Source organism: Mugil cephalus, chromosome 19 (assembly GCF_022458985.1).
Source record: "Mugil cephalus isolate CIBA_MC_2020 chromosome 19, CIBA_Mcephalus_1.1, whole genome shotgun sequence".
Lineage (NCBI taxonomy): Eukaryota > Metazoa > Chordata > Actinopteri > Mugiliformes > Mugilidae > Mugil > Mugil cephalus.
In genome coordinates, this window is record NC_061788.1 from 9,953,871 (window position 1) to 9,974,419 (window position 20,549).

The following is a 20,549-nucleotide window of genomic DNA, read 5'->3' on the forward strand; positions in this document are numbered from 1 at the left end:
AATCTGTTTAAATACCAGTATGCATTAAATACCCAATAATGATTCAAACAGCAGTGGGTTTTCACAAGTTCTGAAAGTATCTGTGAGTTACAAAAGTATGTGAACTCTTGTTTAGCAGTAACATCAACTAAACATTGCCAGTATTAGCTGATCAGTCGTTCTTGGTCCTTCTACAAAATTTCTATTGGATTAAGGTCAGGTCTTTTGTAGAACGACTTGGGTGCTTTGGGGTCGTCATCTTCCCGCATGCCCCAGTTTCTCTTAAGATTCAGCTCACGGACATACGTCCTGCCATTTTCTTTTAGAATACCGTGGTGTAATTCAGAATTCATTGGTCCATCAGTGATGGCAAGCAGTCCTGGCTTAGAAGCTGTAAAACAGGCCCAGACAAGGACTTTACCACCCACATGTTTCATGGACGGGAATACGGTGATGGTTCTTCTCCAGGTACGAGCCTCCCAATTAAACCAAACTATTCTACTTTGATCTCATCTGTCCACAAAATAATTTCCCAACAGTCTCATGCCTTGTTCACATGATATTTAGCAAACTGCAGGGCAGAAACGTCCCGAGCTAGAGAGCTCCCATGGGTGTTCAGTGCTCTCTTGATTGTGGATTCACAAAATTACCAGTAGCCAATTGGAGAGAGACCTTTAGTTGCTTAGAAATTACCCTAGGTTCCTTTGGACTGCAACACATCTTGGCTTTGAAGCGATCTTTGTTTGTTGACTACTTCTGTGAAGGGTAATAATCATCTTAAATCTCCTCCATTTGTTCACCATCTCTCTGATTGTGGATTCCAAACTCTTTAGAGATGGTTTAAACAAAACAGGGCACTGAGTGATACACGAGTCTCATTACATTGACTGAACAGATGGACTCTCAACTGGCCTTGAAACTAAAGTGTAAAATAAAGTGCACCTCAAAGATATGCAATATTGTCTCATTTTCCTAAATAAAGAAATACACAAGTATATACTCTAGTTTCTTTTGTTTAATTGGGTTCTCGCTGATGTTTTGACTGAAGTGTTATGCAGAAATGTAAGACACTGTATAGGTTCGAATTTAATTTCAGCTTTCACAGACAGTTCTTGCCAGATCTATAAAGGGCTAACGAAGCGAAAGGACATAAGGGATGCAGATTACTTGTTCTGATCTTGCTAATTTTGTTGCCGTGGGAAGCATTGTGCAGCCAGGTGGCAGCTGACAAGTAAGAACATCTCGAGTTCCTCTTGGTACGCTATAGTCAATTCCTGTCTGAAGGCAATCTGTTGCATAAAAATCATGGCACAGAGCAACTGTACGACAAAATCAATTTCTAACCGCAATTCTCTAGTTGGTTCAGGTTTTGTCTTCTCTCCGTAATAACTTACCTGACTCGCGGTAGCCTCAGAGAAAAGCTTCTCACTACACACTGATGTGACAAATGTTTTATCATTTAGCAGCAGAGTGACAACTTTTAAATATTCTCCAGTCGTTCTCTAAGGGTATGCAGTTAATTCAATTCGCTGTATTCTCGGCTGAATTACTGGAGTAACAAAATATCTAACACGAGGAAATAAAATATTCCGTTCTGAATTTAAATTGTTTAGGACTGAAACAGTCTTTATGACTTCAACGTTTCGTTCACAAAGCAAAAGGTTACCTATAACAGGGCAAAAAAAAGTTGACACCATTGATTTAAAACAAATGTTTTCCTCTTTTCACACCAAAAAGTTTCTCTAACAGCAATGATACAGGTGCCCAACTGTAACTGCACATATCACACCTCTAGGCTGCAAAAGCATCGGTTTTATTATATTTTTCCCACCAATTAACATGATTAAAACTATTTTCCACAAATTAGTGGATTCCTGGTGTTTGTCACTATAATTAAAGCTCACATAACATCAGTGCTCTGAGCATAGGTGAGACTACATTCTGAGAAAACTGATAAAACTTCAAACACTTATTGATACAGCTAGAATAAGATATAACTGCACCAATCTCATATAACGTTAAACACCCTGTGGTGTTTAACTATGTGGACAAATGCCGACAATAAATATATATATATTTAATGTTGTTTTATTTTTCTTTCTTTCTCAGTTATACATATATAATATAACTGCGTCACCATCCACAGGGTTGACTCTATACTAATTTATTGCTCATTATTTCTTCCCTAATCCTGGGTTTATTTTTATTGCTACCTCCCCTCACCCTCTAACCATCCTTATGGGTTGTAACACTCGTTTATTTCCTGCTTACTAGTGCTTACTAGTCTATAACAGATCTCAGGAAACAAGGCTGGCTTCATCCTGATGTTACTTCAGGGAATTTACAACATAGCATTTCCATTTTTTTTTTTTTTAGCAGTACAGTTATGTCATTTCACATTCAAATGCCAAAGCACATTTTGCATTTTCATTTTTAGGTAGAACAGTGGCTCACAACTTTAAAAATAACTTGTGTTTAAAATACTCTTGGTAAATAAAACCTTTTTATTTTGATAATGGTGTAAAAGGTTCATTCCTGCCTCCTGTGTATTCCTAGGCCTAATTGTGTTTCAGTTAAACTTTGAGATGGTTGAGTTATACAAACCCATGTCTCAGCGAATAAGAGGTTACACCAATTAATGTAAAAAGTAAAATCAATTCTTTAGTTTTTCCATTTCCATAGCTCCGTTTAACAGATCCTCACCAATGATTTGTCTATGATCCTTCTTCAAGCCGAAACTTCATTTGGGCTGATTTAAACCTTTAAATGTTAATATTTAGACATTGCACCGTTTCCAGTTCAAGTCAACAATATAATCCAAATTTGTGAACCACCATTGGCAAGGAGAGAACTTCTGTTGTGTTGTTGGAGAACAGTACACAAGCCCGGCTCTGTAGCCTCTGCATTGGTAGAATTCCCATAATCCTTCACTCTGAATAGCCTGAGAGCTATGCAAACAGACACCAACACCGAGCCATGAAATAGCCATAATGTAGCACGGGGTACCAAAAGCAATGGGTTCATTCAGCAAAGAAACTGAGCCTGGTTTAACTTCTGCTACAACACAGCATCTGATGCAATATTTGACAAACAAGTACATGCAAGCGCACATTCCTCTGTCGATTACTATGAAACTATAACTACTATTGAACAACAAATTACTGCCCTCCGTTTACAATAGTCGCCAAGATGATGACTTCCAAGAGTTGCTAGATTCCTCTGATTATTTAAATACATCATATCTATACACCCTGGATCTGCACCTATTGCACACTCCCACCAAACCCATGAATACCCATTTAATAAACCGTGGCTGTTTTTGGTCCCAACACACATATAATCAGAACTATGAAAATTTTGTTCAAGCTATGCTCCTTAAATAGTCTCTTCAACCCCTGGACCTCCTCCACGCTGCTATAGCATGTGTCACATTTTGCTATTTAAAACTTCTATCTATGCTAACACTCAACACATTTAATGTAGGGACATTTATAAAGTAGACTAAGTGGAAACTCTGGGTTCATCATTGATGGGCCTGGTTTTTGTCAAATTTCAAAAAAATCCAGACTTGCAACGAGAGTATGTTGCTACTATGAGTCTAGTGTTTAAAGCAGGATTTAAGTCAAGGTTATGATAAAGCCATGTATTCATTGTCCTGTCCAGAACCCATTTTAAACCCTTACATGCAGAGCTAGTAAGCAAACGCTCTTTATATTAATCAATATAATTTTCTAGGTTATCGCCTGCTCTAGAGGCCACATTTCCTGCTTCTAGTTATACTTAAGAATAATATTGAAATTGATATGCGAGCCGTTAGTAAGCATAACATCTAAATATGCAGAATCAACCAAAATGCTTTACAGCATGTTCTACCCTCATAAGAATTTAATCTAGTAGCAATTTCTTTGCCAAGCAGCCTCACTGGCCTACTTATTAACACTGTCACAGACCTTTTGGTTGCACTGGGTTTGGATTCCTCATAAAAAAAAAAAGAAAATAAAAAAGAAACTCATGTTCTGTCTGGATAAAGATGACTGTTCTCTCTCTGCCACGGCGGAACCGCTGCCTTTAAGCAATATGCGCATTCACGTAATGGTTGCCGAGAGTGCGTGTAGGTAGATTTATAAATAACTCAAGTACTACTCTGAGGTACGAGTATTTTTAGTCCTAATCAAACTTTTGCCGTGATGTTCAGATGCCTGATAAATACAGGTTGTGGCGGCATTTAAATGTATTCGTAGTTTCAGGTTTACTGCAGTTCAAATGTAATTCTCTTACAACAAACACATTTATTCAGTAAAATTATAATTATCAGAACATTCTGTCCACACATTTTATGTCTAATTGTCTGGAAAATGTCTAATCTAACAGCGTGTTCGCTAAGTAAAGAGTAAACGTGCCGGCCTGCTAATAAAGTTGAGATTCTTAGTAGATGAGTGTACTCACTGTTGGGTGTCTGGGGCAGACCATCTGCAACCATGCTCTCTGATTCTGTTGTTGAGAAAAGAAAAAAAAGAAGAACATTTTTTTTTTTTTTTTTTTTTAACTAAAACTGCGATCTCTCACACCCTAATAATTCACTAAAACATTAATGAATTAAATGCAACTCCTGGCCAAAACAGCACATGCATGATTCATGGTGAATAAATTTAGGAGGAAAAACAACGCAGCGGTCGGTTATTATGTGGTTCCTCGCAGAGAACAAATACATTTACACAAACTACAGCGTCTTACCTCTGTGTGCCCTGACGTGCGTCTGAAAGCAGTTGTAATACTTGTACTTCTTCCCACATACCCCGCACACATAGGAACCTGAAACAAAAGCCGAGATGAGTCATAAAACCAAAGCCACAATACACACACACACACACACACACAACCATATATCTTCTGTCCCATCTAATCTTCTTATTAATCCCACAATTCCCATAAGGGTGAAAGATTAGTTAATGTTTTCATAATGCTGTGTACTTCTCGTTCTACAGTTTCAACACTCTCTCGTTTTGTGTCTACCGGACATCTTGAGATTTCACTCTTTCTCTTTCTGGGCACTATAAAGGGAGACTGACATCATAGCAAATAAAAAGGTATATTTAAACTGGTCAGATCACATCAACAACAGTTTCTTTGTTTTTGGTTTTCCTAGAAGGGAACCATCAAAATGTTGGATAGATGTAGGCAAAAACAGAAAACAGAACAATGAACGCAACGCACACTAGAATTTAAGGCGTTGTTTGTGGTACTCTACTGGATTATTGTGAAAGGAGCTTTTATCATCTGTTACAAATCAGTTACATTAAAAACTGATTTTCACCCATTATCGTAATAAATACTACAAACATTACAAGATTCAAAAAGCTACAACTTACTGAATTATTGGGTTAGCCATAACGAGCAATATGCAGTTTCACTGAAGACTATTTCAGTGTTATAGTAACGATAATCCTCTCCATCATCATGTGAAAAGAAAAGAAAAGAAACAAAACTACATCTTTTAAGTCCCAGCTCATCCAAAATTACAAAACACATTTTCTCATTTCCCCTCTAATGTCGCAGTCACGAGCCGTGTAGATTCACTCAGGTTTTGAGATGTCTATCTCTGACATTTCGGCTGCCACCGCAATACATGAAGGTGCAAAGAATCTTTCATTTGTGTGCATAGGATTGGAAAATTACATCTTAAAAAATTTAACAGCAGTTGCGTGGTATAGGGATCTTTTCTTAGGAAGAAAGAGGTTCTGTAAAAACTGCTGGCCGATGTTTGCGAGTTATCTCCAGTAATCAGTTTCTAAATCCGCACACGGCTGCAGAACTCTTTTTTTAAATGACACTTTTAAATGCTGCGTGGTCGGTTTTTCAACAGTCGGGAGGCAAGGTCAGGGTCAAAAGACGCCAAACGTCATTACTGTCAGCAAATTCAGGCATATACGTTCATGTGTACATTCACACACCTATGCATGAGTCTGTGCTCTTCGTTGGTGGAGGAGTACCAAGGGCAAACATACCCTCGGTCTGCGCTCTACGGGATCCACCTCCGCCTGCTCCTCGATCGTTCCCCCCAATAACAACACAGATTTCAGCAGGGTTGGCATCACTGGCTTTCCCATTGCTCGTCTCTGAGGTGCCAGGCTCTTTCTTTACAGTCACAGGTGGTGGACTGCTACTCTGGGCCGCTGAGGCGTCTGTGGCTGCACTCCCACCGTCTGCCTGCTCCTTCCCAGGATTCGGCGCCTCTTGTGCACTCATGACTCCACCTCCTCTGAGCCTCTGCTTCTGTATGAGGAACAGAAACAGAGACAAAAACTTCAACGCCTCGTCAGAATATACGATCTTTACTGCAGCGTGACTTGTTCTCCAATATATATCAGCAATTTAGAAAGTAAAAGTATTAGTGTTAAAGCTCGCTGCCAGCGCTGCATGTACAGCAGTGCCTCTAAAGATACATTTGACAAACATGTAACTCTAAAAATAACAAAACCGTGGCCAAAGCTCCGTTTCTAAATGCTGCCAAAAGCTGTGGGCGCTGAACATGTATAGGAGACACTACAGGTAGAATATCTGTGCAAGTGCAGTTTTTAGAAACTCGATGTATGTTATTGTGTATTTTAAAGGACAGAGGGGGTTAACTGTTTTTAAGTGGCATTCAAAAGTATAAATTCAACAATTCTTTGCGGCACAAAAATGTTCCAATTTCAGAAATATCTAAATTACACAACTTGCCACTTCAGCACAAGGCTATAAAAGGCCTTGTCAGGAGAATGTGCTCAAAATGCAACCAAGCAAAACAGAGTTATGCCAGGCTGACTGATATTATGGAAAGAAGGAAAATTGGTCTTCTAATAATAGCGCACCAATACAGCATCAACAAGCCTTTTCATAGCCCAAATACACCTTTCTTTGGATATTACAGATGACTGCAGGCTTAGAAAACAGGTCCGTGAACCACATCATTTTGAGACAAAACATTTGGAAACACTCAAACACATAACATATTTACAAATTGCCCGGTTACAATCATTTTGCTTAATCATCAGATTAGTTTCCATTCACCTGGATAAAAATAGCTGCATGATACCAACAGATATAGCTACATACTTCCTTGTTCTGCTGTCGAACTGTTGCTCTTCCTCTGCAAAAAGAAGTTCCACGAACGTCTGAATCGGGCCTAAAAGAGTTGTACCCCACTTCACAAGCAAAAGTTAGGATCTGGGAAAATAAAACTTGGCAGGAGAATGCGCACACCTGTGCAGAAACTCCTAACCATGCAAACACAAATGTTGTAGACGAGGGAAACTGGCATTGCAGATGTAGGTTTGGGTCTAATGTTTTAACAGGCAACCGATGACATGTATACATGTATAGTTCTTTATATAAGCAAACGTTTCCTACAATACTTAAAAAGAGTTTGTTGAGGTCAGACAAAGGACACCCCTAACACAACACGATATTAAATGGTACACAATCAAGGTACACAACAGCATTAATGATTAATGAATTGCCGTTGCTTTTCAGCTCCAATCACTCAGACAACAAATGCTCAAGGTGGCTTATATCATGTCAAGTGTGGCAAGATGCATCAAAACAGATCTGTATACAGTTGAACCAGTAAAAAAGACCTTTCAACAGCATAATGATCAACACACAAGCAAATGTGCCATGAACAGCTACCAGTACTTTTTATTTATATGGGGAAAAAAAACGCATCCACTGGTATTTATGTTGAACGGCTGAAGTCTTTTCAATCGAAATCCGTCCAAGGTTGTGTGCTTGGCAGGTGCAGTATAACTCAATATAAGTACACATTAAACTGGACCACCATAAAGAAATAAAAAAAAAAAAAAAAAGCGGCTCGCGCTAGTTCACAAGCAGCTTTGGTTAGAGACATGACAGATCTTGCAGACCCTTGTTGTCTGCAATAAGACTCCTATCAACCGAGGACATACGGAGCTAAGTCCATTCTGTGATCTCATTCAGGCCGACAACAACCAATCACATACGATTACTTTTCCAGAATGTATTGTTTATCAAATAATAAAAGATGTGGGTCTCCATAAGGGGAGCAGCAGGTATAGCTCTACCAGTTTGATGAGTTTACGAGCTGCTCCTGTGTAGCGTCAGAGTGCAAATGTGGAATATTCCTGAACGCGGGGTAAAACCTGAGACGTATGAGACTGAAAAGTACGTTTTGGAATTAGTACAGTCAAAGATCGTCTGAGTGTAAAGCACGATTTTAAACCTAATTTATGAGCAGGAATTTGCACACAACTCTCTCTCCTCTGCGGCAGTGCCAAATATGACGTCTCGACGACATTAGAAATTAAAATGTCTGTCCTATATTTTCCACCTTCGGGAGTGGACAGTCATATGGAATAATAAATTCTTGAAATGGCTGGCATTGTAGCTTTAAGTGCTTTGCATAAGTTCCCGACAAAGGCTCGTTACAGATCAACTGCTGAAAATACACCTAATATGAGATGGCACCATACTATTAAAGTTGCTGGTGAGTTCAACTCGGATTAAATTTGTTCTACTCAACAATTATCTGATTCATGGATGAAAAGAAAGTACGTAACGGCCGACAGGTTCAGGCTTTGAGTCGGTTTGACAAAATGAACACTACATTTCCAGAACCACAGTAACTTGGGTTTAGCCATTAGACAACTTCTCCATTTTTGACAGGCAACTTTTTTCCACTTTTATAGACCAACAGAGTCCGAACTGACAAGGGCAACAAAACTGCATTTATTTTTAACTAGTTAATTTAACGTTTAAAAGTAACGAAATGATTTTCTTATGAAGAATATTGCGTGTACGTTCAACAGTGCGCACAGCTTCAATTCCATCCAAACCAAATAAAGGCTGCATAAATATACTGAATCTTAGCTTTAGTGAGTTGATCACATTAATCACCATAAATAATTAACACTAAAAGGACATACACTGATTACTCACAATGGGACTAAATTCCCTTTAAGTGATTCTAAAAGCAGTCTTCAAACTTATAGTACATTTTATTCCATTACATTTAACAGATACAGTGAATTCAACCTTACTGCTCTGTGGAGTCAATATTAAATCGCAAAGAAAAAGCTATTTTTGCCCGAGTACACCCATCGATCAGTTATAGATCCATTTTTTTTTTTATTGCAAACCCCACTGAAAACCCAAATCTTTCTAAGTATTCATACATTTCATTGTGGTCAACAGCATCATGTTTATCCTCGAGACGCGACGCTTTCAAGACAAACAGTGTGACAGAGGACGTGGTGCAGAACTTCCTCAGCAGAAATGAGATCTACTGGAATGGACTACCAAGGACTTTATTGTATGGTGGGGTGACTAGACAGAAGTCAGAAGACAGAAGAGAGAAATGGCGTCACAGACCAGTTTGCCAATGACAGCAAGGCCAAGTCAAAAGCCAGTTAAAAACCCTTCCAACATGTGTAGACAGCACGGTAGGTCAGCAGGGTGACATATGATACCACATTCTAATCTGCATCATGACGTATTATGTTGGTAACTCCACAAATTTCCATACAAGTATTTAAATCAGTGCAATTTGTTGTCAGAAAAATATTTATCCAATAGTCTGACATCTTGTGACTTGTCTGTGCAAGCTCACAACCGTGACATGAAGCGTCTGTATCTGAGACTGAAGAGCTATGAACGAGTTTTAAGGCTGCCACTGCTCTTCCGTAAACTCTTACTCTTGACATGTTGCCAAGTCAGAATTAGATTTTAAATAAATTTGCTATGTTCACTTTGTCATTATGGATTATACAGCAACGTGTTGATAGGCAAAAACGGCATTTAAAATTATATCTACAATGCAAAGCATGCAAAAACAGTTAGGAGGAGTACAATCAACTGCAATACAGCAGATTTTTAAGGTGTTCCTTACTATTTGGTTTTAAACTCATGAATCAAACCAACTACTGTGTCTTGAGACCAAGACTTACGTTGTTTAATACAGCAGAAAAATTATTGGCATCTTCACAAAACAGTAGGTCACATGGTGTACGCTAAAAGTCCCGGGCTGTCCTACTACATCTGGTTGCATTTTATGGCATGCAAGTCAGCGTGCCGCCTTTCTGGCTATTCTGACCTGCAATCTTCCACATAGAGGCAGATGCGTCACAATCGCCAAGTTGTTTTATCTCCGAGGTAGGAAATATATATCACTAACCGTTTTAATGTTAACGTGCTACCGAGTGCGACATTTACGAGCTGAAGGATCAAAGTTCAGAGCACAATTCTACAATGTGGCGAGGTAGTATGTCCAATTTGTATAAATACAGCATGCATACTGCGTGCCACAGTAAGTACTTTGTGAGGGCAGCTGCAGTGCGTACATACATAAAGCAGCGATACACCTCTGTCGACCCTGCACCACATTTAAGAGTCGTTTCCCTTCTCAGATGGTTTTAATAACTCCTTGAGGCCCAACGAGGCAAAATTAACCATTACAGTACAAAGATTAGAGGAACTGGAAACAGATTTGTGTGGCTGAACTTTGTTTTTTTTCCTGTTCCATTAATCATCTCACAACCCTTAAAATTTATTGATGACCTTTAGGAGGGGTCTGGTCCCTTGATTGGAACCAACTGAGGGAATCAAATGTCTGTAAGTCCAATTTAACTGGTCAAAATGCTGCACACACGTTGCTGTATTTCTACTGACAACATAATAACGTAATATATTACTTTTTAGCACTGTAGATGTGCACTTCTTTCACCGCCGTCCACAATATATTCCAACAACTTTATCTTGCTGATTCACCAAATCGTCTCATTCTTCTACAAAAAGAATAAGACGATTATGTTTGCACTGCTCAAAGCACACCAATAACGAACAAAGGCACCAAATTGAGCAGTAAAATCAATGCTGGATAAGTCTTTCCTTCACCTATTTTATGATGTTGTTTTGTAAAGGATACTGGCCAACATTGATTGGCTCCTGATTGATTTACGTTTACCCTGCCATGGGGTAAAGGAAGCAATGCCTATTCCCTCAATCTAATTGCTTCTTTAAACAAAAAATAACTGACTCCTGGTTCTGTAACCAACTGAAACTTTTGTCAACTGTGATCTAACTAACAATGGCATGGAAATGTACGTATCTCAGATCAGTCCCTTAGTTATCCATTAACATTTCCTGTTGCAGCATTTGAATGCATACCATGGATATGTAAAAAATAAAAAAAAGAATGCCTGTTGTGGACTGTTTCCCTCTCATTAAAGTCAAAATGCAAAATTAGCCATCTGGCCTTATGTTCTTTTGTAGTCTAAGGCTTCTGTGTAACCTACAGCATTATGGCAGGAGGAGAGTCGAAACCAGATGCACATTCGCTTGACGCTCCCTAAAAATGAAGCACAAACTAAACCAACTAAACCAAAAGGGAGATAAACAACAAGACGTGCTCGAGAAACGTGGATGAAAGAAATCCTCTTCTGTCTTTTGAACATCAGGCGTGTATGAAAAGCACATGGCTTTAGTGGCAGAGAAAAGAACATGCGGCATTGTGATTTATGTCAATTAATTAAACTAACTTTGTGATTTGACCCAGCTGTGTTTCAAAATGTCAACGTGTCCATATTAATCACAACATATTATATGGCCGCACTAAATTTATCTAGGGCTACAGAATAAGGAGGTTAGGCATACAAGGAAAACATCTCTAGGACATACCACTGTACAGAATTCAGCTCTTAGTCGAGGTACTTAAAATAATTGGCCTATATTTGGGCAGTACTGTATCTGCCTCTGCACAATAATGTAGTAAATCAATCACTGTGCTGGGTTAATGCAAAAAAAAATAAATAAAAAAATAAATCTTCTAACCTGGAGAGATTTTCTCAATTTGAATTGTACCTTGCTTTGCCAAAAATCACTATGCTCTGAATGTTAAGTAGGCTGGAGGGGAGATTCCAAATATAAAATACAAATTTGTTTAAGGCTCATGAAAATGTTTCCACCCTGGAGGGCTTAAAAATAGGAATCAGCTAAAAAGGGAGATGGAGGGGGTCATTTCAATCACCGCTTTGACTGCATGTGTGTATTATCCGGAGTAGAGTCAGTGACTAGGAGCGAGGGTTGACCAAAAACCTGTTTCACACTAAATGCTTTGCTTTCCGTGTTCCTTTAATCAAATGCACATTTCCCTGTCCTCTGTAATAAATGTCTTCCAAGATGGTGTATGACCAATGATTTCAAAAAGCAATAATGCAGAGAAATGGATAAACCCCCCCCTCTCTCCCCTCCTCTTACACACACACGCGGGATGCTCTGGAAAAAGAAACTGTGTCGTCTAGTAAAATTCCATCAGCATACACTCAAAAAAGCCCATAAAAACCTTTTCAATCTATATGTTAATGCCACGAATTAAAATTTAATAACAAGAGATATTGAAAAGCAGACTTGAATTATACAAAAAATAAATCCTGAAAGATCAGGCCCCTAAAATTAGAAATTCAGGGCTGCATCCGGACTGCTGCTAAACCCTTGTAGGCTGGCAGATTAAATTTTTGATGAAAATCAAAATTACACTGCACACTGACGCAGGCGCAGCAAACCTGGCACTATTGTGATTTATGGATTCATTAAACCCGCGGGAGCTTCACCCCTCCCCTTTTCACTCAAAGAAATGAGATTTGCTTTGCTGAAAATTTGTGTTTTCAGAAAAGCTACTCAAGCTGTGCTCTACCTTCAGAAATGGTCAAGGAAAAAAAAAAAAAAAAAAAAAGGCAGCTTCTGTGTATATAACCACTGCACGTAAACAGGCCTAATTTTCATTGCTGCAGCAATTGAACATCCCTATGCATTATTCATGAAACCAATAAGGTTCATTTTTACAAAGGAGGAGGCAGGAAAAAATATGTGCAGAATGCACAGAAATTTTTTTTTTAATGCAGCACTCCCAAGCCCTGAAAAGCCATTCCCCGGAGACTAATTTAACTGAAGCCATATTCAGACGTTTTCAACATGCCACTAAGAAAACAAGGGAACATAAGGTGTTTCACCGTGTCTAAAAGGGATGCACGTTTTCCAGACACATTAAAATGAATCCTTAATTGCACATTAAATAAAAAAAGAAAAAAGGAATGGCCCGACATCAAAGGAACTAAGCGGCACTGTTCACCCTTTAAATGTAAAGTGAACCCTCTGTTCTAAGTTAATGACGATAAGAGGAGCAACTGCGTTTCAAACCATGTAAACCACAGGCCCGAGATATGATCCCTCACCATCTTGTGTTTATCAGAGCCTGGGGGGACAAGTTTTACCTCACCATCCAAACTATTCGCTCCAAATATCCCCAGTGAAACAAAGCTTTTGTTCATTAAAAGTACAGACAGAGCAGCATTCCTGTTCCTTTACTTAAAATGAGAACACTCCCAGAATACAATCCCCATTAACCAAATCAGGTGCTTTCTTTTTTCTTTTTCTTTTTTTTTCGTTAACACTGCAGCACTACTCCTGAGAGCTTTATAACTTATTACTTGGTCCTTCAGATATTCTGCACATAAATATTTCCATCACTCACAGGGCGATCTCCACCCATGACACCGCTTGCCTCTCTTCATTTCTGTTCCTTTAACTCGAACTCTTGCATTTTCATTAGACTTTCCGAGAAAAGGTCAGGATTTACACCCGGATTTTGCATACGGGCCACACAATTTCCACCAGCTCTTTTGAACTGAGTGAATGCAGATTTGAAGGTCAGCATTAAAATTAGTCAACCCCAGCAAAAAAAAGAAAAAAAAAGAAAAAAGCCAAAAAAAAAAAGAAAAGAAAAAAGAAAATGGCCTCTGCAGTTTCCCCTTACATTAAAATAAAAGCAAGCCATGCAAGATGGGAAGCTGTTTGGCGTCTGCAGGATTAATATAAACAGTCAAGGCACTGGTTGTGATTGTTTTTCCTGCCCTCAAATTATGCTGACATGGTCTTTCTTCTTTCGCTGCTGTTCAGTTCACTTTGGATAGTTTTTTCCGCCTGCAGGTTTCCAATTTCCATGAATGAAACTAAATAATAACTTCGAGACACTTAAAACAAATAAGCATTCATGCCAAAGAAAAAGGTTCAATTGCGCGACTGATTGAAGAGATCGAGGATATATTTTTGGACGCTTTATGCCTTAACAAAAAGGGACATTAACGAGACTTCAAACGACAAGTGCTCTTTAAAACAGCGCTTTGTAAATATAATGCAAAACCAGAACAGTCACTGTGAACAAACCCAGATGAAGAAACTGTGCAGCTTTTAGAAGATGCTTGTTGCGTTTTCACTTCATATAAACATGTGGAAATGACCATTATCTGTCTCAAAAGGCTTATAACAGAAGCACTGGATGCACAATTCAACAAACAAGCCTCAGAACTAGTCTGCTTACAATTTCTAATTTCTCAGAATGACAGCCTACAGGTGGCGCCAACGGCACCCAGATTTAAAATCCTCTATCTTCCCAAAAAATAAAAGTCGAAATGGATTTTTGACATGACGACACTTCGGCGGTCCTTCCCCTCCGTGTACAATGAACAACAAGCCGTCAAATACTGCCAAGTAGCGCGGCCGTCGATGTGCGATGCGTGTCACGGGGAGAGAAACTCCGGAGCTCTGCCTTAAATTTGCAGGAAAATTCACAAAACATGGCTGCAGGAGGTTTTTGTGTTTCAGATTGTTCCTCCCCTCATCGTCCTTCATGTTGCCACTAACGCCTGGTCCCTTTGCTCTATCGGAATAAACTGTGTTCAAACCCGGGGAGGCGTCTACGCGAAAACAAAACTAGGTGCACTGTTAACTAGGCAGCAGCTCCACAGAAGAAACTTCATTGCTTAAAAAAAAAAAATTAGTCTCCCCCCAAAAAAAAAAAAAAAAAAATTTTTAACATCAACAGATCAGGGTCTATTTCAGATGGCTTCAAAAGCCTGCACCTGGTTTCTAGTGCAACGAGACGGACGCAGACAGCTCGTGAATTATTTAGAGGGCTGAAACTTAACATCCGCTAGAGAAATTTCTAAAAATTTACGATTTCTAAATGAGAAAAAAAAAACCACACACACACGGCGGTTTGACATACCTCCAAAAACGATGCAGCTCATGCGAAGCAGACTCGCGCTCCAGAAATCTTCCCTCCCCGACCAGAGGTGACTGCACAACTGCTTCCTTAAAAAAAAATGTGAATTAGTTATGAGAAATTCCAAATGGTAAAAAATAAATAAATAAATAATAAATAAATAAATAAAAATTCACAACGGTGTTTTCTAACCTGCGCGAGTCGCTACGTTACATTTTAGTAAAGCGCAATGGCGTAATGAGGCATGAATTTGTCGAGGTTAAATAGGTCCGTGCAAAGCTCTTCGGTTTCTGCCTTGCACAGAGGGGTTTGTGTTGCGGTTCCTCCTGTGGAAATTTTCGTCCGCCATATACAAGGGCAGATTCCGAAATTGCAGCGCCGGCCTGTATATTAGCCCACATGAAAAAAAAAAAAGAAAAAAGAAAAAAAAAGGAAAGAAAAAGGAAAAAAGTCTGGGAAGAAGACAGAAAAAATGCGTTGGCCGACTGTGAAGTAACACGGGGAAAAGACGACTGCATGTTACGCAGAGGGGAAAAAATGTAATGTGAATGGAAACATTATAAAATGAGGCTCTTTTTACAGCTGCACAGTGTGTAACTGGGGCTTTAGGTTTATGTTTGCGTGGCTGATGAACTATTTCTGTTTTAAACTGCCATTTAATAAGAAACATGTTCCACTTTCCATTACATTAAAAGACACCCATGATGTGAGTGCTCTTAAAAGTGTCAAATACGCTCTCGGACTGTTCCTAATGCGCAATTAAACCAAAATAAAACATCTGTTTAGATGAAGACTCGCTAAATCCACCACTGTCAGTTTCTTTGCTACAGCCCATCCCACGTCTTGTTAATAGATTATTTATTCGGCGCAACGTTTTGGTTGGCCAACAAATTTTGTTTTCAAAACCTCACTGAGAATTAACAATCTCCTTTTCTTTTGAAATAGTTTAGTTTTGTGTCTAGTTAAAAGTTCTGTGTTTTCAGAATAAGACTTAGAGGTTTAAGTTAATTAGTCGAGACAATAGAATAATGCCCACCAGAGCAATGCTGACGACATCACATGTCACATTTAATGTTATTACATCTGCCATAGAAAATAAAATGCAATATAGAAGTTGTTTCCATGAGCAAATCAGCATCAGTCTGCAATAAATACTAAACACACATTATGACATCTCTTCAAACCTTTCATTCTCCACTGAACTCATTTATCAGTAATGGAAGAGCAAAAGGGGGAGGATGTGAGCTGTGAGCTGCCTTTAGTTGTTCAGAGTCCCAAAGGGAAATCATTCAGAACCTCTAAAATAGCTAATTCACCGATCATATAGCCTCCTGCAGTATTAATGGATGAATTATATACATCAAAAATAAATATTTACATTATAAAACTATAAATGTGCAAGGACTAAATTAAATGCAATCACATTTGTTCCTTTCGCAGCTGCATAACTAGTACAAGGCTGACAAAGGGAAAGTATTCAGATTCTCCTCGTTTAATATGAATTATTCAGCGCGATCTAGGAAAAGGATAGGGAAAGGAGATTACTGAGGAAAATTGGAAAGCAAAACTACAAATTTCACCAAGTTTTGTCAGTTGAATAGTTTGGATCAAAGACAGAAGAAAATTTCCAACGCACCAACTATTCTATCAATCCTTAAAAATGATTACCCCCAGCCTCTAGAGGACAATCGGTTACAGACGAGAATGAGAGAATGATTATCCCTGTGAGAAAGAGCACTGAGACATATTCGGAAACTCTGAAAGAGCTGCAGTGCTTCTTTTTTGAAGCTTTTGAGTGTTTTCTCGAAAGGTGCGCAAGAGATCGAAAACATGTTCTCTGGGCATATTTCTAATCTTTCTGCAATCAGCAGAAACACAGCATCCTCACCTTGATTCGGGGCGGAGGCAGCATCGTGCCGATACTTCTCCGCAGCGGGCCCTTGTTTGACTTGTGAGGGCAGAGGGTCAAATGAATGCAGCAAAACAAAGAGAAATCCTGGAGGAAAACTCATTGCGGTCTGCAAGAGAAATGCAATTTTGAAGACGACAACAACCCTTAAAAAAACAAAAAAAACAATGCTAATGTCCTGCCTGACCGAGTCTGTATCCTGACCTCATCCGAACAAGAAAGGAAGGAAATTACTGTTAATATGCCACATGTGTAACTAGAGTAAATGGATCTTCGGTAGAAAACCTGCAGATAAGAGAAGAAAAGCAGACACAGAACAACTATAAAGACCAAGGCTGCCAGTGCTGTTCAAATAAAAAAAAAATGGCGCCTGGGCTTAATCGACTTGGAGAATATGAATAATTACGAATCATTTACTTTGTGTTGCTTCACTGTGTTACATACATACTAGTTTAAAATCAACTTGTAGAGCTTTTCCCCCTAATTACCCCAAATCATATCATTTGATTTGACGATTTATTCATAATAATGTGCTTGTGTATGTATATCAGTGCATGCATCTCTGACTAATCTGACTAATTTTTCTTTTCCCGTGCATGTACAGCATGATTTATTTTGACCTGGACTAAACTCCTTTTATTTTTAACTTTGATTGAAATATAATTCCCTGTTTGGAGAACTGCTCAGTAAATACATTATTACCTTTCTGTAATCCAAAAGCAACACTCATAATTTTGCAGATCATTCTTTATATTTTACTTATTATGCTTTGTATGCTCATTGTAACTTGAGTGTGCTTGGGAATTAGTCATTTGTATCAAAGGGATTTATTGCATTAGTGACTTTGCGAAGTTTGCTTTGAATCTTGTGTTTTAGTCCATCTTGCACGTTGCATTTGTTGTGTTTGACCAGCAGAGGGCATCAACGCACCATCATTGCTCCCATGCAGCATCCAGCGAGCACCGTGGTGAGTACACTGCATACAGTACATAGTAGTGCCTGCTTCCTTTACGCTCTCCGTCTCCCTCTGCTGCTTTTGGTTTGCAGAGGTCTGATCCACTGGATGCCAGCAGTGTCTTCTAAAAATCTGCTTTTTTCATTCATGGGATTGAATGCTGACGCTTTACATTCATCACACAGTGAGTTTGCATCATGCAAGAAAAGTAACACGGTGTCTGGGACACTTAGGTAACCAGATCACCGATATGAAGGAATTTAGATCACAGATACAAGAATAATGCTGAAGGAGTTAGGCTTTGTTTCAAGTTTCCAATATATCTTTGGAACACAGTCTCATGCAAAGGCAATTTAATAGTTTTACACGGTGATTCAGCCGAAAATAAATGTAACAAAAGCTATCTTCCCATCTAAATCACTTTGAGCTGTTACAAAAGGTTCTCTGCTTTTTCAAAAAAAACAAAAAAGAACAAAAAAAAAAAAAAAAAACAAAGGCGCCCACTGATGTCAAATATGCAAGTCAGCGAAGACTGATGGATATTTAATTAAATCGGGGAAGAATGGAACATTTCTTCACAGGACAAAACAAATCCGTTGACCACCGCCGCACCAAGTGATACCGTCTGCTGCAGCAACTTTTTGGCATCTCAGGAACCGGGGATGAAACCTTACCACAGTGTCCTTAATAATACAACGCACTCCGTCTTTATCATTTTTCACGGCTCAAGGTTAACCCGACCTCCTCCCAACCTAGTTTTTCGGAGAAATATTCTTTCAAGTGGCAGAAGGACCAACAGGTGAGAGGGGCTGACAACAAGGATGCTATTTTTTCCTCGCTGACCTACTTGGGTTTGAAAGCCACCAGACCTTTGCTGCATGCTCAAGAGCTTTACATAAATTAGGAGACAGTTCCCACCACACTAGGGGACCGCAATGTAGGTCTTCTGAAATTTGGAAAACATAACATAAACGGCATCTCAAAGAAAATGTGATATATTTTGTGCTACAAGAGAGAAGATAATCAGATGAACTCTTTGCATCCGAGGCCGATTTTGAAATCTGTGTTAACGTTTGTACACTGCACAGACACTTCTTTGACACTGGGTTTAGGTAAATGTGACAGAGGCAGCTTTCTGGAGCCCTCCAACTTTCTGATGAGCAGCAGGGTGAAGATCTCAGCGAGACGGGGGGCGGGACGATTTAAGATGGGGAGTCGGGGACACCTGGGATCTATCAAGTAGCGAACCTCTACAGGAGACTACTATGTATTTAAAATGTAAACGCGCAACACTGTTAAATAAACAGCCTTCATTATATTGTTAGTAGGGGCCCGTAACTTCACAGACAGAATTTTCTGGTTTGTGTTAAACGGTGAATTTAATACAAACTACTGACTCTTGACTGATGGGTAATGTAGTGATTCTCCATGGCCATGGGGAAGAAGAGGGCGGAGCTCAAATAAAATGGAAAAGAAGAGGAGGAAAAACATGCAAGAGATAAAATTGTGTTGCTGTAATCTATTCATTGGTATGGTCATAGGTAGGTATGGACTGATACGATGTCACTAAAGATAGATAGGACGCTTAGATAGGACGAAGGTTTCCATTGTCAGTTCAACTACCAGCTAGAATTATAGTATAATATCAAACTGTTACATCTCAACATATTATTTATTTGAATTTCCCCAATGGGGATCAATAAAGTATTATCTTTAGCTTTATTTTTAGGTCTATATGACGCCACCGTGAGTGTTTTCCATGCTATTTTCTAGTATCTAGTATCAGCGATTAGCCCAGAGTGTTGCATTGTTCCTATTGTAAATACTACCATGTCGTATCACTTGGATGTATAAACATTTGAAGAAACAGATCGGACACTACTTCAGAAGGTTTTGTAAATTGTGAATAATGACATTTAAATGTGCAAAAAAAACATGCTATATTGACTTTTAATACAAAATCAGTGGGGACTCTCTGGTTTTGAAGGCTTATTACAGTCAAAACTGAAACGCAAACATCATTCATTTGCTTCCTGTTCTAGCAAGACAGATTTCTGGCATTATTTCCAGAATGGACAAAACACAGCAACAACAGGACTAATTACAAGTGTTACAAGCAAAGACGTTTCACAACTTCTTAAGCAAATCCAGTGCCGGAATTTAAAAATCCAATCAAGCATGGGCGCCCATACTTTTTTTTTTTTTTTTTTTTTCAAAAGTCAAGACTTGAATGTTGTTAGTTTCGATGTTGCTTTTCACAGCAGACACGAAGTCACAGTAGAAATTAAAAAGCAATATACGCCACCTTCACTTTATTGTCTGTTGCGAGTGACAGAAATTCATCTTCGACAGGCTCATGAAATAGATATTATCTTCAACAAAGAGGATGGGGGCTGTTAACATCAGCATGTGTCCATTCCTGTTTGTTCAGGGTGGTTATTGCAGAGGGGATGAGTGATTTCTTAAAGATGTTTTTCCGGGGCCAGTGGAACCTTGTAACGTTTACCTGACGGCAGCTTCTGAAAGCAGCGGTGGAGGTGGTGGGAGGATGGTTTTCATGGTCACAGACCGCCTGTGCAGTTCTGAGAGGAGGGGGGCGGAAGGGGGGGTTTGTGGTGCTCCAATGATTGCTTGTA

The 20,549-nt window shown here is 39.1% G+C and overlaps 1 protein-coding gene across 5 annotated transcripts in view; it reads right to left on the reverse strand.

Moving 5' to 3' along the window:
• znf618 (zinc finger protein 618) overlaps positions 1 to 15,862 on the reverse strand; it is a 32,982-nt gene extending 17,120 nt beyond the window's left edge. For 2 of the 5 annotated variants that reach the window (XM_047569775.1, XM_047569773.1), the window contains exons 1-5: positions 15,242 to 15,862; positions 15,053 to 15,138; positions 5,931 to 6,252; positions 4,714 to 4,791; positions 4,426 to 4,470 (exon numbers count right to left, since the gene is read on the reverse strand). In XM_047569775.1, coding sequence (XP_047425731.1) covers positions 4,426 to 4,470; positions 4,714 to 4,791; positions 5,931 to 6,225 — 418 coding nt within the window. In that variant the 5' untranslated portion in view covers positions 6,226 to 6,252; positions 15,053 to 15,138; positions 15,242 to 15,862. The remainder of the gene's footprint in view (positions 1 to 4,425; positions 4,471 to 4,713; positions 4,792 to 5,930; positions 6,253 to 15,052; positions 15,139 to 15,241) is intronic. The other 3 variants (XM_047569774.1, XM_047569777.1, XM_047569776.1) reach the window with 3 other exon arrangements.
• Positions 15,863 to 20,549: the final 4,687 nt, after the last annotated feature.